The sequence below is a fragment of the Staurois parvus genome, unplaced genomic scaffold, assembly GCF_062004578.1.
Source record: "Staurois parvus isolate SC_StPar_1 unplaced genomic scaffold, SC_StPar_1.0 ptg000652l, whole genome shotgun sequence".
Lineage (NCBI taxonomy): Eukaryota > Metazoa > Chordata > Amphibia > Anura > Ranidae > Staurois > Staurois parvus.
This window is the reverse complement of record NW_028318448.1, coordinates 3,335,648-3,357,316: the sequence shown is the minus strand read 5'-3', so window position 1 is coordinate 3,357,316 and position 21,669 is coordinate 3,335,648. Positions and strand designations below refer to the sequence as shown.

Sequence of the window (21,669 nt, the reverse complement as noted above, 5' to 3'; positions counted from 1 at the left end):
AAAATTCCAGCACTTAGAGTTGCCTTGCACATTTATGCAGCATTTTTAGTTTACCTTTTGCGGATCACTGCAATAGATTGCCCCACTAGCTGATCGGAATTTTCAGGATGGAAGGGGCATGCAAGCTTCAACACTATCACGAAGTGAGAGAGCATTGCTTATGAGAACAATATGGCACTAGGGCATAATGGCAGTGATATGACGACTGCTGTAGATACATATATACATAGTTTTCTGTACTTTACAGTAGAAAACAATTTCTTTGTTTTAGTACAGTAAGTGTTTCTTTGATACTACATAACAGTTATACAAAAAGCAATGTATACAGAATTGGTCTTATAGCAGTTAAGAAATATGTTTCTGCCTAATGTGCTTATTTCTGAATCAGTGTTACAGTATCATACTACATTTTGAGGGCTATTTTCAATACCTATATGCAGTGAACAGACACAAAGTACTATAAAAATAACAACCTTACACAGTTTTCTGTTTGTTATAGAAACTGAGCTTTCAACAGACAAGTCAAGTCCTCAGGTGTTTAAATTCTGTCAACTTAACAAAAGACAAATGTGTGAAAAAATATCTGTTAATCCAGTCTGTCCTACATTTACTTGTTGTCCTTACATATGACAGATTTAAAACCCAAGTGAAAATATTCTAATATTTAGTGTTTGAAATATTTTACATTTTTATTTTTCATTTGTTTGAATAATAGCACATAAATTAATTTCAGCTGGAGTATATAGAAAGGTGTATAGTGTGATTCCTGCATTGATTCTCCATACTGTATGTTGCTAGCAGCTTGATGTTCTACTGTATATGTTCTTTCTGTTCTTATTTCATTTTAAAATGTATATATTTTTTTATTTTAGTTATACATTTCTTTGATTACACACTTATTGTTTTACAGGTTGGAAGTACAAGAGGAAAAGATATGCCTCCTGATGTCTGATCCTTCCTGTTCTCTCCTAGCATGGCTTATCACATAGGAAACTGAAGATGTGTTAAAGTCTGAACGCTCATTGTAGCAAATGATGTTGAAGTTCTTAAGCTATACAAGTGTATTTAAATATATTCATATTGATATGTATGTCTATATAGGCAGAAGCTTTAAATATTATTGAAGTAACTGATTATTGGTAGAGATAGGTTATGCAAATCTGAATGTAGTGCACTGTACGATTAAAGGGGAAATCCAACAAAATATCAAAACACAGGTTAGCTAATACCATTAGGCGTTCAAAGCTGTTCTTTTTTGTCTATAAAATTTGGACTATACCAAATTCATTAAGGTACTTACTAGCACATTTATGGTTACTTGTAACTTTGTAATTGTGTTTCTTATTTGGGAGCTACAGCAACATTTGAACTGAAGGGGTTGATTTGCTACAAAAATGGAGACCATCACTTAGCAAAGTTAGGTTTCATGTACATGGCCATACTGGGGCAGTTCAGTGTGCTGAGCCTGCATATGGACATTTCCAGGACCAGGGGCGGACTGACCATTTGGACTGCCCGAGGGCCCGGGGTCAGTAGGGGGCCCCATGAGATGCCCCTGGTACCTTTTTCATAGGCTTTTTTGAGTTTGTGCAAGGACACAGGGGCCCCATGATCCCCTATTGCCCGGGGGCCCCATGAGTTGTCAGTCCGCCCCTGTCCAGGACTCACTGTCACTGCATACAGCTGTCCATTTAGATGCATTAGAAGAGAGGACTGTACACAGTTATGCACCATGGGCTGCACTGAGTCCCCACATGAACACTGATGTATGTTCCAAATTCACACTTTCTGCTTTTGAAGCATATGTCAGTTTGCATACAGGTGCTTTATGCCACCGCTGGTTCACAACCACATGCAGCTGCCTCTTCTAATGCGTCTAATGCATCTCAATGGGCAGCTGCAGCAGGTCAGTATGCAGGCTCTGAACCTTGTACAGTCCCTGTACAGCTATGTGAATTAGATCATAATGCTTGTTTTAAATGTTCAGATAGCTTATTAAATAGAGTAAAGCTGTTTTTTTTCCACAGTGCAATGTTCACACTCAAAACTAACACCATGTGCAAAATAGATGAGCACACAAAATGTGAAGCACACAAAAAAAGTGCACAGGGTGTACACATGATCTTCCTCGAAAGAGAAAGGACCCTGGCCCTGATCTTCCAGGGTTCAAAACACCTGTTGGGAACTCTTCTAGCCAAAACCTGGCATACCCCATTCTTCAGAGGACCTGCCAGAGAAGGGTCCACCCAAGTATTAGTTGCAGCACCCCCAAATGGAGACCCCCATGGGAGGAAGGAGAACCTGACTAAAAGGCCATGTGTCCTCCCACCAAGACTTTCAGGGCAAGTCTTAAAGACCTACACCCTACTAATCCTGAGTAAGTAAAGTACCATGTGTTGTGCAAAACATACAAAATATATAAGCATAAAATAGGGGGTGGGGGTAAAGAATAAGTGCTTTTGTTCCAAAGTGCTATACAATGACTTGCCTTCTGGCAGTATAAAAGTTCCTCCATGTAGTATAATATACTGCACTCCAGTCCCAGCCAAAAGGCCCAGTCCAAGAGGCAGGTGTGAAAAACTGCATGCAATGGGTACTGTGAACAAGGCGTCATACTAAAAATGAACTAACCCCACCATGAACTTTTCTAGAACTCCTGGACTGCCACTCCAGGGGTACTAGCCCCACAAGCTTTTCTCCGACAAATGCAGCACTGCCTTCAACCAGGGAAAAGCCAGGCAAACCATGCCAGATTCAACCAGGGAGGAAAAGAGCTCCTCCACTGTATCCACACTATTACATCAGGGAATTACTAACTTCCTCTCTAATTAGGAAAGGGGGCTGACCTTCATAAATTAAAACTGATAAGAACAGATACTACACTTAAGCGTACTCAAAAGGCCAAGAAGCTATTTCAGGCCCTTTGGCCATCATCAAAATTGAAGCTGTGTTTGTTTTGAACATCCAATCATATGCAAGAAAATAACGGAATTTTTTCTCATTCTATTTAAAGAGAGCTACGACTACTGACCACAGTGATGCATCACTACCATGACCATCCATTTCTGGTAGAAATGGGTTTGTATTTAGAACTGCAGGTACACACTATTTATATAGTGGCTTGTAGGTGGAACCACAGAATGCAAGGGGGAGATGTTCACTGAACTAACAAAAATGTTTTTTATTTTCTTGATTGAGTATTCAAAGTGAACACAAGTTCATTGCATTTCCTAGCTTTTACTATGTAAAGTGATTATATAGTTTTCCAAATGAAACTTTCCGTAAGAAGAAATCAAATTTTTGTAATCAACCTTTATCAGCCCCCAAAAGCATTCTTGTTATGTTTCAGGTTCAACCACATAAGAAATCTTTATCTATTTCCACCTTTTTCACCGAGGAGAGACAGTCCAAGCTTATGCAATGATGGTGTCTGTGTATCATAGATGGGGTATGCATTCTGATTGGCCACAGTGGCGCTTTGAACTATGGGACATGTAGTCCAAAGGAAGGTAGACTTTCTCTGAAGTGGTGAGTCATCACGGCTGGAAGTTTGGGGAAACAGCACCTGGAATCCATTGTGATTGGCCCTGTCTCATGTGATTGTTGTGATGTATTACAGCAACCACATTGATAATATTAAACAAAGGCTGCATGAATCACAGGGAAAAATCATCATGACATTTGTAAGTAATCACAGAAATAAAAAGATCACCCCCCCAAATTCCTCAGAGCAGTACTAAATTGTGAATATATATATATATATATATATATATATATATATATAGTACTTTTTTAACATGCTATCACCAGAGCAGCAAGTGCAGATATCGTACTGCTGTGGAGGTGATCATGTACAATGGCTGGCTGCTCTGATATCACTGTATGTCAGTGCCACTAACCATTGCCTCTGATCACCACCACAGCAGTACAATGTCACTAGATCAGTGCTGCCAGTTATCGCAGTGTCACTAAGCACCACCACACCATTCACAGTGTACCTGATCGCTGGCGCACAGTCACAGTGTCCCTTATCACCGCTACACCATTCACGGTGTCCCTAATCACTGCCACACCATTCACAGTGTCCCTAATCCCTAGCGTACCAGTCACAGTGTCCTTAATCACCCCCACACCATTCACAGTGTCATTAATCACCAACACACCACTCATAGTGTCCCCGATCACCGCTACACCACTCACAGTGTCCCTAATCATTGCCACACCAGTCAGAGTGTCACCTCTGTAACTGTGCTAAAAACTGAAAAAATGGCCTGGTTCCGAAGGGGGTGAAACAGTCTGGTCTTGAATTAGTTAACATACTTTTCAATTTGTTGAGGGGGGAAAGAGTGTCAGCTTTGGTGCAGATCTATTGAAAGTGTCAATTCTCTAGCACATCGCCCTCCTTGCTTGCATATCATAGCCCTCTCATTTTCTAGAAGTGTCTAATTATGCTCTATGCTGACCAAGGTCCTCTGTTTCTCTCTTCACCTCCCAACATAATCATTCATGCAGCACTTGGGATAGGAGTAAAGAGAAATACTAAAGGTTGTCACCTGAGTGACAGCTCTGAGATTGTTGGGGTGGCTGGAATCAGAACCAAGATGGTAGGGCCCAGCAGCAACATCACGTCTTTTGAATGTCTACATAAGGGAGGATTTTAGGTAAATAACATGCCTAAAATATGTTATAAGCATAAAAGTGTAAGCGAATATTGTTGTTAAGATGAATGGCCTGGCAAAAGGGTCTATATAGGGATATCAATCATGCTTGAGGTGATTGTAGCCGTATTAGTGGTACAGAAACAATTGAGGGCAAGATTTTGAGGTATGTCCCTTTCAGCAAGGTCCAAGCAGTACTTCTTGGACCTTGATGAAGGGGATATACCCAAGAAAGCTTGTCCTGAGAAATTTTATGTTAGTGCAAATGAAAAAAAAGTACCACAGACAGCGCTCAATTGTTTCTAAGGATATCAACAATGGCAAAAAAGAAAATACTACAAAAAATACAAATCCTGCTGTTTTTTGCTGTTTCATCGCTGTTTTTTCTTTATACTGGTATTTTTAAAAAGCAATATATTACAGGTTGGACAAAGTCTAAAGCATCATAAACAATTTTGCAGTTACATTTTACATAAATTTAGAAAGAAAAGAAGATAAAAGGAGAAAAAGCTCTGATGTGCACACTGAATTGAATATTACAGAGAGCAAAGATGACTAAAAATGTAGATCAATGTGTTTCATAAATCTGTGGTATGCTTGTTCAGGGCCATTAAGTGAAGGTCATCTAAAGATAAAATATAATGTAACCTTTAATGATACAAGTTTAAAGTGGGAAAGAATAATCTAACTGATTTGTGTATATTGTCACAAATGTAACAGCAGTATAAGTCACCATTAGAGAATAATGAAATAAGATAAAAATCTACCCTGCCAATAATTCATCTGATTTGACCCTTCCATTCAGATTTCAGGGTGAGTAATGTATATAAATGAAATGTTTCCTGAGTAATCATTTGTAGCATTAATATAAGGAAAAAACACTGCCTTTTTAGTCCCATATTGTATCAGATTTTTTGAAGAGAATGCACATTTAGAAACCGGGTTATGCGGCATTGGAAAAGCAAGAGCATAGGATCAGCAGCTTTAATTTGCCAGTGAATCCAATATAGAACAATATACAGAAACATAAAAAAAAAATATTCAGGTGTGTAGAACCAAAATACAGTAATAAAATGAGATTCACACCACAATAAATCCTCTAAATTGTGGTAAAATCATATATATTATATGATTATATAGATTATATATATAATCCAAACCAGGTTTTGACTTTATCATTGGAGGAGTGGTAAGTACAGTTTAGGATCCTATGTGAAAGACCTTCACAGGAAACATCATGCCAGTGAGGTATTGATGAGGGTATGGCACTTGTAAAATCACAGTATTGTTTTTGCTATTTTTAATGTTCTCCCAGATTAGCACCCTTAAAGACTAGACACATTTGACTGTATATGGTAAAACAACTTAACCTGTTAACAGTTTATATACAGCTACAGTAATAGGTGCTGTATGCAAACAAGCTTTGTGGATATTTGGGAGGAGGTTTTAGCAGGGTGTGAAATTCCTTTTAAAAAATATGCCTTACTAGGAGGATCAAAGTAATATCAGTCATTTTGTAAAATGTGCATTTTTTAAAGTTTAAAATTAAAATGTGTATGTGTTAGAGGGGCCTGTAGTGTGGTTCTCCTCTAAGTGCCCACATTACACGTATTAGCTGCTCCCTCCTGACATACAGTACTAAAACTTAGATTCTAAACAAGCTGAGAATCTTTACACAATAAAATGTGTGAATATTCGCTTCAATTATCCCATTATCACGCAAAATCATATATCTGTTTATTTTATCTGTACATGTTTGGACAAACATGTCTATTAATATAAATATATATATATATATATATATATATATATATATACGCACAATAACCATCTCAGTCATACCACACCCATTTGAAATAAAGAGTATATTTTTTGTTGTTGTTTTGAAGTGTTTTGAGTGGTGATGGGGTTAGTGCTCCTGTCAGGTTTTTATTTTTGTCTGTGTGCCCGTTGGGGAAAGTCACGCTCTCTAAATGTCCTAGTGACAGGGTGAGTCCAAGATGAGTAGTTGGTTAATTATGTTCAGGACTAAAAATATATTTTTTGTTATAGACTATACAGTATATTACACTTCTAGAATCCTTTTACAACACAAAATGCCTGCTTAGACATCTGAATAACTTTGTAGGCTTGTGTTAAGTATATGTGGATATTTAATACTTAAAGTACTTAACAGAATTTAACAATTTTCTTTTGTCTAGAGAGGAAAAGGAGTGTTGTCATTATGTATTTTAGTACATGTAAGGGTTGATTTACTAAAACTGGAGATTGCAAAATCATGACCTTCACTAGTAATGAGGGAATACATATTATAAAAGCAAGGCATCTAGACTACACTGGATTATCTTAGATCTTATCTTAGAGATAAGATCTTATCTTAGAGATCAGCTTTATGTCCAATATTAGATATATGACTATACTACTCTTTCTCCTCCTATTTCTCCTGCTGAATTCTACCATAGCCAGACCTCCATCAAGTAATATCTGGAAGTACAGGTACTCTCCCAGTCATTAAGCCATTAAGTTATTGAAAATCTAGACATTTGAAGCACTCATGGCATATGCAATGCCCCACAGGAAAATTAATAGTCATAACTACATCTCCAGCATGATACCCCCTGCAGGTGATATGGGCTCACGCAAAGCACAGAATCTAATTACCAGTTGGTCTTCACCAGAGATCCTAATAGTGGAGATGGGACAGAAACCCTAGTGGTCCCCAAAACTCTTTGCTGCAATTGGCTGTAGGTCACAGGCCACATGATTGCCTCACCAAGGGGTAGCAGGTACTGGAGGGCGACAGTGTGGAAAGAGGAGACCAGATTGCATATGGGATCAAGCATGTTTTTAGCAGGCAGCAAACAGAGAGAAGTAAGACAGTCTGGGTTGGCAATGAATAACCAGTAAACAAGGTAGAGATGAGAGAGTAGTCAATTTCAGGCAAGGGTTTTGGTAGGGAAGCAAAGGGTCATCAGACAGTTTGAGTTGAAATGAAGAAGGCAGAAGACAAGACAAAATATGAGAATAGTAAGGCAATCTGAGTCAGCAACAACAGGTAACAAGCTTCAGTATTATATCTGTTGTTCATTGATAGCTGGTAAAAGATATAGCACCAGCCACTTCAAAGGCTTAAAAAAGTTTGATCTGGGGACATACCCAGAATAATTTCAGGGAACTCTGATGGTCCTGACAGGGATTCTGTAAGTACCATTGGAAGTACTGCCATGGATTCTGTGAGTGCTATTGGAAGCACTGGTAAGGATTACTGGAAATCATAGTAGGAGTTTTATGTGTACCATTGGAAGCACTGGCACAGATTCTGGAAGTCCTGGCAAAGATTTTGGAAATGTTGTAACACCTGTGCTACACATGACAATGTTCTTCAACTTCTTGCCATGCACATGGGTGCATGCTACTTCCGGTAACAGCAGCTAAGGCTGTACATAACCTAAATGGCTCATTGGGCTAAATGTTAATTTAACAAATATGTGGCAAGAGGGTCTATGTGGACCTTATTACTGTCTAAAAGGGATCTGGTCTTAGGGACTCCTGCAAAAGGTGAAATACATATAGATGTCATCCTATATGTAGTACCTTGTGTGGAAAGTATGCAGCCTGCAAGTGGCTGTAGAAAATATGGTACAGGGAAACAGGAGCAATCAGTTATTACTTTTACTGAGGATGTAGCAACAAAGCAGCAAATCAGTAAACAGAAACACTGTCAAAAGGCAAGCCAGGACACATGTCAAAATGATAATGGGACCCAGGTCAAAATAGGGCACAAAATGAGTCACATCAGAGGAATCATGGAAAGCAAGTTTAGAACCCAGACCAAACACACTTAAATAATAACTTCATTTTTGTTAAGGAAAAAAAAAATCCTCTTTTGGTGACCTGTGTAAATCGTGAGGACCTGTTTTTGTTCTGAAGAAAAAGCTGAAAATTCCACTTGGAATATTTATTCCTAAATTGGAGTGTTTATGTTCATTCTAATAAGCTGATGCGTTTCAGTGTTCCAAAGAGGAATGTTGCAGTGTTTGAATACCTTTAGAAGTAACTCTTATTGAGTATCTCACTAAAAATATAATTCCTATTGCAGAGGATGCCTAAAATGTTACTTGTAACTTAGTGCAGACTTCTGGAAAAATCAGTGAGCCATTCACACAAGTAGGAAACAACATTTCTGGGGATGTTCTGTACACCAACTATGTACAGAAGGCTTCCAGATTATCATATTTACAGAAAATGACGCTTGAGGTGATTGTAGCTGTATTAGTGCATTTGTGACAGAAACAATTGAGTACTGTCAGTGATACTTTTTTATTTGCATAGCTTTATGACTATCTATTAGCTAAAGCTTGACCCCCTCTGTGTGAGTGTAGTATCTCCCCCCCTCGCTTTTGATGTATCTTATCTGTAGCCTTTTTTTTTTTTCTAAATCCCTTCTAACATTCTGCTTAAACTTTGTGATTTGTAATAGTACTGCTTAGACCAGTGGTTCTTAACCTTGTTGGAGGTACTGAACCCCACCAGTTTCATATACGCATTCACCGAACCCTTCTTAATTGGAAAAATAAAATATGATTTTTAAAATTCAAAACATAGGTATATATTTATACATAGGTGCACAAAATGAACAAAACCGTTAAGAACAAAGAACAAAACCATTAAAACATGATTTTCACACAAAAACAAAAACATAATAATGAAAATTTACTGCATGAATCATATGAGTCGGGTGTGGGTCTTCACCTCTGCCGAACCCGCGAGACTGACTCACTGAACCCCTGGGGTTCGATCGAACCCAGGTTAAGAACCACTGTTTTATAGTAATTCATCCCCCATAGTAATTCACCCCCCATATAGTAATTCATCCCCCATAGTAATTCATCCCCCCTATAGTAATTCATCCCCCATAGTAATTCATCCCCCATATAGTAATTCATCCCTCATATAGTAATTCATTCCCCATAGTAATTCATCCCCCATATAGTAATTCATCCCCCATAGTAATTCATCCCCCATATAGTAATTCATCCCCCATAGTAATTCATCCCCCATATAGTAATTCATCCCCCATAGTAATTCATCCCCCATATAGTAATTCATCCCTCATATAGTAATTCATCCCCCATAGTAATTCATCCCCCATATAGTAATTCATCCCCCATATAGTAATTAATCCCCCATATAGTAATTAATCCCCCATATAGTAATTCATCCCCCATATAAGAATTCATCCCCCCTATAGTAATTCATCCCCCATATTAATTCATCCCTTATATAGTAGTAGTAAGTAAGTAGCAAGTAGTAAGCCAAGTCCCCCCTGTGTCAATTCACTTACCTTTGCTCCGCGCGTTCCTCTCGCCATATTCCCGCGCCGTTCCGGTCTTCAGGGCGGACTGTGAGAGGAGCCTAGCTCCTCTCACGTTCGTCACACTGTCCCGCCTACACACATCCTGACAGCCAATCACTGGCTATCAGGATGTGAGTGGCAGCGAGACTGGCCAATCATTGCATTTGAGCGCGCTGCCCTGGCTGTTTTTTTTTTTTGGATCACGCTGCAGAGTCCCTGCCGCCCGAGAGGAGGGAGGGGAGCGGGCGCCCGGCACACAAGAGCCGCATTAAAGCGTGTAAAGAGCCGCATGTGGCTCGCGAGCCGCGGCTTGCCGACCACTGGGCTAAGCGATGTTGCGTGACCACCTGCAGCCATTGATGGACAAGCGGGGCATGTCATTACGAATCATATGAGTCGGGTGTGGGTCTTCACCTCCGCCGAACCCGCGAGACTGACTCACCGAACCCCTGGGGTTCGATCGAACCCAGGTTAAGAACCACTGGCTTAGACCTTGAAGAAGGGGACATACCCCGAAAGCTTGTCCTCAAAATTGTATGTTAGTGCAAATAAAAAAAAATCACAGACAGCACTCAATTGTTTCTACAGAAAATGACAGATTGCAGATTGAAAAGTAAAGGTAATTTTTAATAACATTACATTATAATATGGCTTTTGCAGCAATTGAACATGCTATGTTTTTTTTTTAATTTGCTGTAATTTTTTCATGAAAATTGAGATACCCTTTACACAGGGGCCAGACACAGAGAAGAATGATAAGGAACTGGTGGTGTTAGATGAAGCACAAGCAGAAAGATTCTTGTTTGCAAATCTTTAGGAACAGCTTTCACTTGAACAAGGATTGCTGTGAGCAGCACAATAGAGACATTCCCAAATATCACATCAAATCTCTTGAGGCTAGCAGTCAGAGGTTGCATTACCTGAGATGATCTCAGACTGCAGATATATTTTGATGAAGCTCAAGGCACCAAAAGAGTCTTGGCATTTTTTAGGAAGAATTTAAGACAAAAATGTTTGATCTCTCAGTATGCTGCTTAGGCACAACATCTCTAGATACTCCTTGTAAGATCGGAAATATTCCCTTCCCCTTGAGTTCAGGTCCTCTTTATTTTGTTGATCTATTTTATTTTTTAATTGCTTTTACTTTTCCTTGCAGTATTTCTCATCTATTATTGTTGGAATGGAAACAGTAGCCTATTTCTTGGCTGCATAGAATTACAGCAATCAAGATGATTATTTTGCCTAAATTATGTACTCGTTTTGTATATTCCCAGTACAGGTTCCTCAGTATGTCCTGCATTTCTTTCAGACTAAGATACTGAACTCTGTTGCGGGTAATATAAGGCCAAGGGTCACTAGAAAAACACTTTGTAGGCCAGAACTATAGGACGGTCTTGGATTTCTTAATGTTGCCTACTATTATCAAGCTGCACAGCTTTCTCAAATGGCCCTTTGCTATGATAAATCAAATGTACTTTTATGAGTGAACCTGGAAGTCAATTTAACATTCCCATCTCCATTCATAAGCATCTCCCTAGCCCTGAAACAGAAACTAAGAAAAACTTTTTTTTTTTCAAAATTTTTGATCTTTTTTCATTTGTTTAGAAAAAAATAAAAACCCCAGTGGTGACTAAATAACACGAAAATAAAGCTCTATTTGTCTAAAAAAATTATAAAAATTTTGTTTGGGCACAGTTTTGCATGACCGAACAATTGTCATTCAAATTGCAACAGCGCTGAAAGCTGAAAATTGGCCTGGGCAGGAAGGGGGTAAAAGTGCCTGGTAGGCAAGTGGTTAAATGTGCCATTAGCGCAACACCCCCTAAAACACTGAGAGATGTAAGCAGGTATTGCATAGAAAGGGCAAAAAAGCTAGGCTTTCATAGCTAAGACTGAACCTTTCAAAGCATCAAACCAAAGATATATTATATATTGGCAGCCCTCTGGGGAAATAAGGCTCCAGATTGTGTTCTCAGTAGTGTAATTAGGTACTGAGGGAAAGCAAAATGGTACAATTGAAGGATAAATGGTAAAGATGATAAGTCTGAGGGTCTATATGGTGTTTGGGTCCTACTCATTGTTCACCCCTTTCCTCTCACCATACCTCCTTCTCTAAATATAATCTTTTTCCCCTACACTTTCTCTTCCTCTCCCTCTTTCTCTCCTCCTGCCCGTATACTCTTTGACCTCCCCTCTTCCTTTTTTTTTTCAACTGTTCCTCTTGCCCTACATTACTATATCCCCCTAGTTGCCTGCAATAATGGTTATTTTCCCTTCCAGTTATTTAATCTCTCACTCCTTAAACCTTGGATGGAATATCACTAGGTGTGCTATTTATAGTTTAGTTTTCAAATGCTAATACTTGTTAATTATGCTGAATGAAGGTCTTACTGGGCCTCTTTTATACACTGTAAAAAAATGCAAAGTAACGCAAAGCTTATGTACTATCTCTGTTCCTGTGTTTTGATATCTATAAATTGTTGAAAATACAATAAAAAGTACTGAAACTGAAAATTAAAGTTCTATTGCTATATTCAAAGATTAAAGTTCATTGTGAATAATGGATGCTATGCAAAGTATGCTTATTAAATCGTACCCAGGATGATGGGGACAATTCACTAAGCGGTTTCTCACTGCATCATTGATTTTCAAAAAAACTGTTGGCATTCACTAAAAAAACATGCTAATGCTAAATGGCTATTTGAAGTGATACTGTTCTAGTGAGCTGTGGGTAGATGATTTATATCTGTGGAATTGAACTCTGGGTGAGTCATGGGTTATAGTCTGAGTAGACCTATAATGTGAAGCACTCAAAATCTATTTAACTGGCGATAACAAAAAAAAATATTTATAAATAATAATTAATTTAGTATGTTGACAAATATTTATTTGATACCCTTGTTCTGCGATCTCCTAATTAGACTGTGCTAATCATCAAAATATTCCCAGAACTCTACATCTAACTAGTACAGACTTAAATTTGGTAATCGTCAAATACTCCATACACTTCTCAGCTCAGACAAAATAAATGCCTGTAATGTTCTTTGAATACATTGTTTTATTATTTGATTTAATATTGCAAGTAGGAAAAAAGATAGTAATCTCTATTTTCAGCAAATGCACAAGAACTAGCACACTTATTAAACCTGAAAATGAGTTATCAACTCTTTCAAACAGAGATATGGGTGATCGTCAGGGTAAGAAAGAAAGATTCAGAACAAGTAAAACACAATTTTCAAAACAACTTGAACTCTGACATCAAGCATCTGAAATCCAGATCTGTATTTCCAGTTAATTTGCACATACTTAGTATCATATTACTAAACCTGTCAGTTAGAAACATGACATTACATGTTTGTAAATGATGAAGATACATGTGTTAACTTACATGTTTGAACCTATGGACGAGCGTAGTGGTGATGGCATTACCCAAATATGGCAATGCTCATATTTTGAAATAACTTCAGTCACTGGGAGGGCAAAGAATGATGGGCAACTGGGAGACTACTTCCCCATTTGCCCATCATGCTCTGCCCTCCCAGTAATAGGAAACTAGTCCCCCTTTTCCTCATGAGGCTCCACTTCCACAATACAAATCTCCTTAGCCATGTGCCTGTCACTGTGATGAGGGATCAGGAGAGCACATTGAGGAAGGAGTGTTCACTATGACATGTTTCTGAAGCAGATGTAAGTGTCTGCAATTTTGGTGCCCCAACTGAATTTGAAAAGAGTCTCCTTTCCAATAATAATTTGCAATAAAAAGTAGAGGAGCGTTAATTTTGAGGGCAAAAATAGAGAAATGTGTTAATGCACAAGGGACACACTTTTAACCTTTAAAGAAAAACAAACCTTCACTCAAAACAAATGCACAACACATATGCTTTCTTTGCAAAATTTCACAAGTGTTTAAAAAAAATCATTAAACAAGAAGGCATGCAATGTTACAACAATCATATGGTCAACCCTAAAGTAAAACTAAAGGCAAAACTTTTTTTTAGCTTTGGACAGAGTGAAGATAATTCCCCATTAGGGAGATTCTCCTTTTATTGTCCTGTTTACCATAATCATTGAAAGTGAAAGTAAAGGAAAATCTCAAATTTTGGGTTGTCCCCAGAAAAGTAATAGAGAGGAAATCTTCCAATGGGGACACAAGTTCTGGTACCCTGTTGGACCCAAGGGATTCCTTTAGTTTGCAGGGATTTCCTCTCACTTTTTGGCTATGGGACAGGAGGTGAAATCTCCCCAATGAGGCAATGAAAGCAAAAAAAAATTAATATCTGACAGTGGTTATAACCCTCCCTTACTCTATCCAAAATGAAACAAACGTTTTGAATTTAGTTCTACTTTAAACAAACAATCCACAAACTGGCATTTATATTCAAATGGTAAAAAAACTAAGATAATGGAACTACATGATAGATGCAAATTTCCCAAGATTTGATATCAAGATTTAAGTAAAATTAAACATAGCTTTGTGAATTTAAACATACCTGCAAATAACACACTGTCATTCTTTTGCCCAAAAGAAGCAAAAATCATTGCAGTCTTTTCTTGGGATGTGCTTGCTATTCTATATTTTACCACATACTTGGATCGCTTGTCCCCTGGGTTCAAAGTTCACAGTTAAACTTTAATTAGGTTCAAATGTTTGACCGTGAACTGAACAGGGGGGTGTTTGGCCCATCACTAGTCTTTTCTATAATATGGCTGTGGGCATACTGCTGATGCACTTGTCTTTTGCTTTGTTCCCACCCTTCATTTTTTTTTGCTGTCATTAGCTGTAAACAGTAAGATATATGGATCTTAACATTACATATTTTGGGTCTTGTGTACCAGGAGTTAAAGGTAATTTTTAAATCTTGGATTACTGTCTACATTAAGGAGATTTACTCTCTATTCATGCTAAAAATCAATGTCACCAAAAATGAAAGTGAGGATAATTCATGATCTATAGATTGGTCAGCAGTAATTTAGTAGAGGGGAAATCTTTGAAGAGAGACACATGTCCTAAGGACAGCTATCTAAAAAGGATTTCCCTCACACATTAAACATTCCTGATGTTATACCTTGTGGCATCATATCTGGCTTTCTATGCATGTCAGTGCAATGAAGGAAGATCAACAAGGTAATATACAGTATATGCCTTTACCATAAAATCATACTAACCTGGCTATACTCAATCACTATTTGCATAAGCAGAGAGACATTTAGATAACCTGTAAAAAAAACATGTAGATAGCAATATTTTAAAAATAAAGATCAGGACATATGACTTGTCTAGAAGTATTTGGGAAAAAAATATTAAAAAATGCCCACAATCATGGGTGCTGCCATTGTTTACCTCCCTACGTTGTTTCTATATGTGGTACATATCACCAATTACACAACATTGCTGCCAAGCCATACAAATAAAAGTTAATGCAAAAAAATGCAATAATAAAAGCCCCCATGAATTGCTATAGGCAGTGTGCACCTGCAGCGATCACTTCAGACAAAAGCTTTGGCACAAGAATATCGATCTATCACACTGACAGCCATATGGAGATCCTGTTTGCACGCCACTGGCAAACCAAAACCCTGCGTAAAATGATGAATAGCTTTTACGCCTGAATGTATTTATGATCCCCTCTTCCTTTTTGTGACAGCTTAGATTCAGGTACATTGATTATGTTTTCTGCACATAGATTGGTTTAATCTGTTCTTTTCAAATGTACAGTATGTCACATTGCAAATTACCAGTCGTGTGTTTGAAAACTCATGGATCTGCATGCTTAATCAATTTCAAGCTTTGGTTTGTCACTACATAGCTGGCACATGTTCATAAACTTCAGATAGATTCCAAAATGCCATTATGAATCTAGCATTACAATGCCAACCTGCCCTATCAGTTTTGTGACTATCTTTCACAGTTTCATTAATTCAGCTTTTTTGGTCTTTGCTATTTAGCATGCAACTGGTGCTTTTGCAATAGCCATAGTAAATCAACTTCTTAGATCATTTTGCCTTTTGTTCCTTTACCGCAGGCAGAGATTCTTTAGCAGCTCATCCTCACCATTCTCAGCATATCAAACACTCTAAGATCCTCCACAATTACTTTTATTGACTGCAGATTAACTTTATTGACTTTGAACTAATATTTCCATCTGAAAGGCAGACTGAATTACTCAAAACCGCTGATTCAGCGTGAAGATACATTATTCAACTCCTTTATCAGTTAAAGCTTGGTATTTTTTGTTCAACCAGCAAGTGATGCAGATGCAGGGATTTCCCTCACTGAGCTATTGTATTCTGACAGCAGGAACATCTCCCACCAGAATACACAGATCAGTATTGCAGCCATCAGCTAATCAATTTCTGGTTTTCCAGCAGGACCATTCAACAGAAGACAGTCTAACAACCAGCTTCTGTTGAACAGACACATGGATCAAAATTCAGCAGCTTCCTGTTGAACAGGTCGAATTTCAATACGTGTATACCCAGCTTTCGTTTTCAGTGATCGTGAAGCAGTGGAAACAACCTGTGACAATAGAGGGAAGTTCCCAGTGTAGGTCATAGCAAAATGCAGTGTCAAATTTACCTGCATACCTTTCCATGAACCAACAAGATTTCTAGACTCTATTAAATTAAAATGTCATACACAGACATCTGGCTTTCATCCTTCTGAAAACATGGATACATATACATTTATAACAATTTAGACATATCAGGTGTATATACTGTAAGAAAGAGAGAAAATCTCTGTTTAGATGTTCTGGCTTTATTTGTAGTAAGTATAGTTACTAGGCCAACCTTTAACAAACATCATTAATACACACTACAGAGGCATCCTGTAAAAAACAGTTTGGCTGTCCTACAATTTAGTCATACTTATTCAGTGCCTCTGGTCATAGTACAACCTTATATAGCATTCCTCTTGGTCATAGTTCACCTCTCTTAGGAACTCACTTAGGATCTACATTCTGTCCTATTTAGTCCTGGTTCACACTGATACGATTTCTGATGTAGTCCAGAACAGATAGAATTGCATGAACAGTTAAAAACATGAGTTTCTATGGCAGCTGTTTACATATATGCAGTGTGACCCCAATTAAATTTGAAAAAGAGTCCTGTGTAAGTTTAGTGAGGTGTAGTTTGTAGCTCCACAGACTTGAATGGAAACTGCATACTATGGACTCTAGGAGATTCCAATACTCACACTGGAGCTGCTCCTGAAATCGCACTGCAAAACGGATTCAAGTTGAAACACATCAGATGTTAATAACTACTGCAGCTGCCATTTGTTATGTATCTCAGATCATCTTTCATGTACTCTTACTGTGATGAGTTGAGACTGGCACTTCTACAGAAGGGCACTAGTGTTAAATAGTGGAGATGGCTAATTTCATATCTCAAATGCCACTGGTGTTTTGTATCCCACTGTGTTCCTTTTGTGCAACATTGATGCTGGTATCAATTGTTCCTTTAGTCCTTTTGTTCCCTAAGAGCTGATTCACATATCTGCAGTGAGGATTGAAGTTCAGGTTTTACAGCAAATTGACACAGTAGTTGTTCAGCGGTACAGGTCAGGTTTACATCAGGTTCAGGTTAGGATTTTATCCTGTTCACACATGTGCAGTTTAGAAATGGTTCCCTTAGAAGTCAATAGCCTGTAATCCGCACCTGAACTGGACTGCACTGCACAGAAATTGGACAGCACTCTTTTTTAATCCACACTGAATCTGCACTGCCAGTGCACCGGACATATGTGAACACGCACTATAGGAAGTAATGTTATTTCATATGTCATGCGGACTGGATGCGGTTCAAACTGCATCCAATACGCATATATGTGATCTGCCACTTAATGTAAATCCCTGGCTGGTGTATCAGGAGTGAGGGAGTGCTTGGAAGGTATGGACAAGTGCCTATGGTATCTGCTGCAACACTACTATTCTAATTCAATAAATTATGAAATTACAGTTTCTCACCATAGGGATGAATGAAACTGCACAGTGCATGCAAAGGCCAGGTGATAATAAGGCTGAAAGAAATGAGGGAAAGCTATAATAAAAATGTAATTGCCTAAAATGTGCAGTTACACTTTATCTTTAAGTGTGGTGATCATAATTATTCTGTGCAATGAGATTTTCTTTTTTGTCGTCTGTAAATGTACTTGTGTTTTTAATGAAATTAAAAATGTCCTATCTTGTTAGGTACTGAATACAATGCATTGCCAGTTACGATATTGCCACTTAAAGCTTTGTTTTCATTTCTGTGAAATCAGAATAATTATAACTTATGTATTTTCTCCTATACCATTACCTTGAATTTCTAAGAAACCCTTTTTACATTTGTTTTATTCAATGGATGTGTCAATTAATCATGGGAATTACTGTAGGCGTGGGAAAACTCACAGACTCCCTTATATCAATACTCTGGAAGTATCTTTATAAGATTGACTGCATTCTGCATCTGGAAAGCTCAAAGTAAATATTACTCTTTCTAAATGTCTAGGTGTTATGTCTAGCAGATATACAGTATATTAAGCTGTTTTTTTCCCAGCTTGAAGAAGGTACCCAAATAGGGCCCTCAGCTGGTAATGTGGATTCTTAGCATTATAAAATTATCCGATTTTAAGCCTATGGCCAGCCGGCAAATTGTTACAAGAAGTAGATTCTGTATTAATAATCTGCCCTGAAATACTGTATACCACTACTGTTTTTTTTTTTTTACAACCAATTAAAGTACAAACTCCATCTCTCATAAAGGTCTTGCTCATTGGTTTTTATTATTAAAGGTTAGATGCTTGTCAGTGAATTTTAAACATTGAAATGATTTTTCTTTCAAAGAAAATGTTAAACACTGTGTGATTCATTACCTTCCCTGCAAAAAGTGACTGGAAGTCAAATGCTTAAAATTTAAATATATATATTTTTTTTCCAGCCCAAAACTAACATCTTTGCTGCATGTACATTCTGCATCATGGAATGTTACTTAGGATAAAGTATTGGGAGAATAGTGAAAGCGATCAGTAATACATCTTCCTTTATATTGTAATTGATCAATTTGATATCAATACTTTTAGAAAGCATCCTAAATTCTAATATTAAGTAATACGAGGGTTCAATCATGCTGCACAACTACACATCTATGTGCATTTTATCAATTTTTCTTTCACAAAAGGTTGTAAAATGTGTACAGTATCAATTTTGCTACAGTAATTCAGTAAATAATAATTATAATGATTTTCAGAAACAACTTTTAACAGCAACAACGATGATGACATTTTAAGTGAATTCTGAATCTGCTAGAATCAGAATACCTATTTAATGAATACAGCAGCTACCTAGCCATGTTCACTCTAAGTCCTTCTTTGCTCAGTCTTCAATTTGGTTTTAATCCTTCTTTCAAGTCAGTTATACTCAGCCTTTCCATTATTTTAGTTGATGTATCAGTAGACAATACAATAGGCCACCTAGAAGAATTAAAAGCAAAAAAAACCCTGTCTATCTCACCTTCATTTTTCCTCTCCTTGGTATCTTTGTGGCCTTTTTATGAAATGATACATTGCCTCTGTGTATTACTTCAATTACTCAAAATGTTCAATAGTGTTTATGGGACCTTAAAAGTACCAGAGTTTATACCATGGCATCTCACAATTAAAACATTACCTAAGTTGATGCAAATATTGAATCCTCTTCTAAAATGCTTAAATTATATTAGCCTCCTAAAACCTCACAACCCCACTGTTCAGCTATTTTGAGTAAGAATCCATTATTACACAATTACTTTACAGTCTTTTGAGCTGATTCTTGCAGAAGAATGGGGGCAATTCTCAATGTGTTTCCCAGGTATTCAACCTGCTTCATCAAAAAATTCTTAAAAATGTGGGTAAATCTACGCTATCATAAAAAACTACTGCCGCAACAATTGTGTCATTCAGCCAGCCAGTCAGAAGTGAAGCACAATTTATGGCTATAAAAAAAAGAAATATTTTTGGTTTCAGTAGCACAATTCTGAGTTTTTTCATGGAGATTTAACATAAAAAGTGAAATAAAAGAACCTACATGCTCTATCTCCTAACCTTATAGTGAACCTCTTCCCACATCATGCACACTAAAGTATTTATATTCTGATATGACAATATATGACATATGACAATCAATGTAATCAACTTTTTGGATGAAGTGGTTTTGCGTCACTTCCAACTAGGAAGTCACATCACTTTTTGTTGCGTGATCCCTGGCTGGACCTAGCTCACATACCAATGTCTTCTTTATATAGGGGATCCAAGGACAGGAGGTGGAGGTTGTCGCATTTCATCTCATGCTTGCCAGTGAGCAGGGGACTTTCAAAATTTCATTAACAACTATTTTTCAAAAGCAAATGTGCAGTTTTGTTAGGGCACCACCTCCTTGCAACAAGCACATAAGGGATGGTACCCCAGGTATGATGCTCTATGCTATGGTAATACCAGCCTTCATGTCCTTCAGCTTTGAGAGATGCTCTGGTAGGGCTTCTAGAAAAAACCATCTCAACCAAACAAACCAAGTCAGTGATGACAGGCCCAGACATTTTGGGGTCCTCACTGTCCAGGATAAGTTATCCTGTCATATGCACCATCGGTGTACATACCGATGGTGCATATGACAGCCAAATATGTGGCAAATGTCTCTGCACTAAATATATAAATGTGCCCTCTTTTCTTTAATGCTGTATTGACTTTTACAAAATATGTTCACCTGCATAAATACTGCTTAGGTCTAAATGTTGGGGTTGTTTTGTTATAACAATATGTAAGATCTATGTGCCTTTTTCCTGCCACTAGCTCACTGTTTACTCAGAGATTTTGATCATTAACCACTTGCTGCCTGTCCACAGAACTTTTACTGTGGACGGCTGGCAGCTACAGGCAAAACAAAGTATCAGTACACCGCTCTGCCTGTAGTATCACAAGGGGGCAAAGCGCCCCCCACCATGCATTTGCGCTGGACACAGTGGAATGAAGATCCCCATGATGATGATCACAATGCTAGCAAAGCTGATTCATAACAGCTTTGCTTATCCTCCTTGTGAGCTGTGATTGGCCCACAGCTCTCACATGGTACATTGGCCAATCACAGCACCCTGTACCATGTGATCAGCTGGAGCTGTATTTTCATTTCATGACAGTTCAAAGCAAGCATTGCATTTTAGAGCATTAATGTTTATCCTGCAATCCAATGTGTAAAAAAAGAAACCCTGTTCACCCCCCCTTCCCCCCCCCCCAGAGTAGTACAGTGTTACTATGGTAACTTTGCCCTATTCTGATCAAAGTATTTTAGAAAAATTGTAAAAAAATAATAATACTGTTAAAAAAAATAAATAAATATAAAATGTTGAGAATTTTTAAAAACGTTTTTTAGGGCTTTTTTTTTAACTACTTGCCAACTACCCACTCGCAATGTGCGGGTGAGTGACAGTGCTGGGCAAAGCGACATACCCTTTTGCGAGTGCACTCAGCGCTGCCACCCTGTCAGTCTAGGAAGAGAAGAGAGAACACCACACTGACTAAAAGCACTACATTTTATACGCACGTGTTAGATTAGTGCAGTACAGTGTCAGTATATAGAATTTTTCACTGATCACTGTATTACTGCCACCAGCGACATCAGATAGAGTCCTGGTCTGTAAGCT

At 37.9% G+C, this 21,669-nt stretch overlaps 1 protein-coding gene across 3 annotated transcripts in view; it reads left to right on the top strand.

Moving 5' to 3' along the window:
* MLIP (muscular LMNA interacting protein) overlaps window positions 1-18,760 on the top strand; it is a 335,874-nt gene extending 317,114 nt beyond the window's left edge. For all 3 annotated transcript variants that reach the window (XM_089694147.1, XM_089694146.1, XM_089694145.1), the window contains one exon: window positions 911-18,760. In XM_089694147.1, coding sequence (XP_089550273.1) covers window positions 911-952 — 42 coding nt within the window. In that variant the 3' untranslated portion in view covers window positions 953-18,760. The remainder of the gene's footprint in view (window positions 1-910) is intronic.
* Window positions 18,761-21,669: the final 2,909 nt, after the last annotated feature.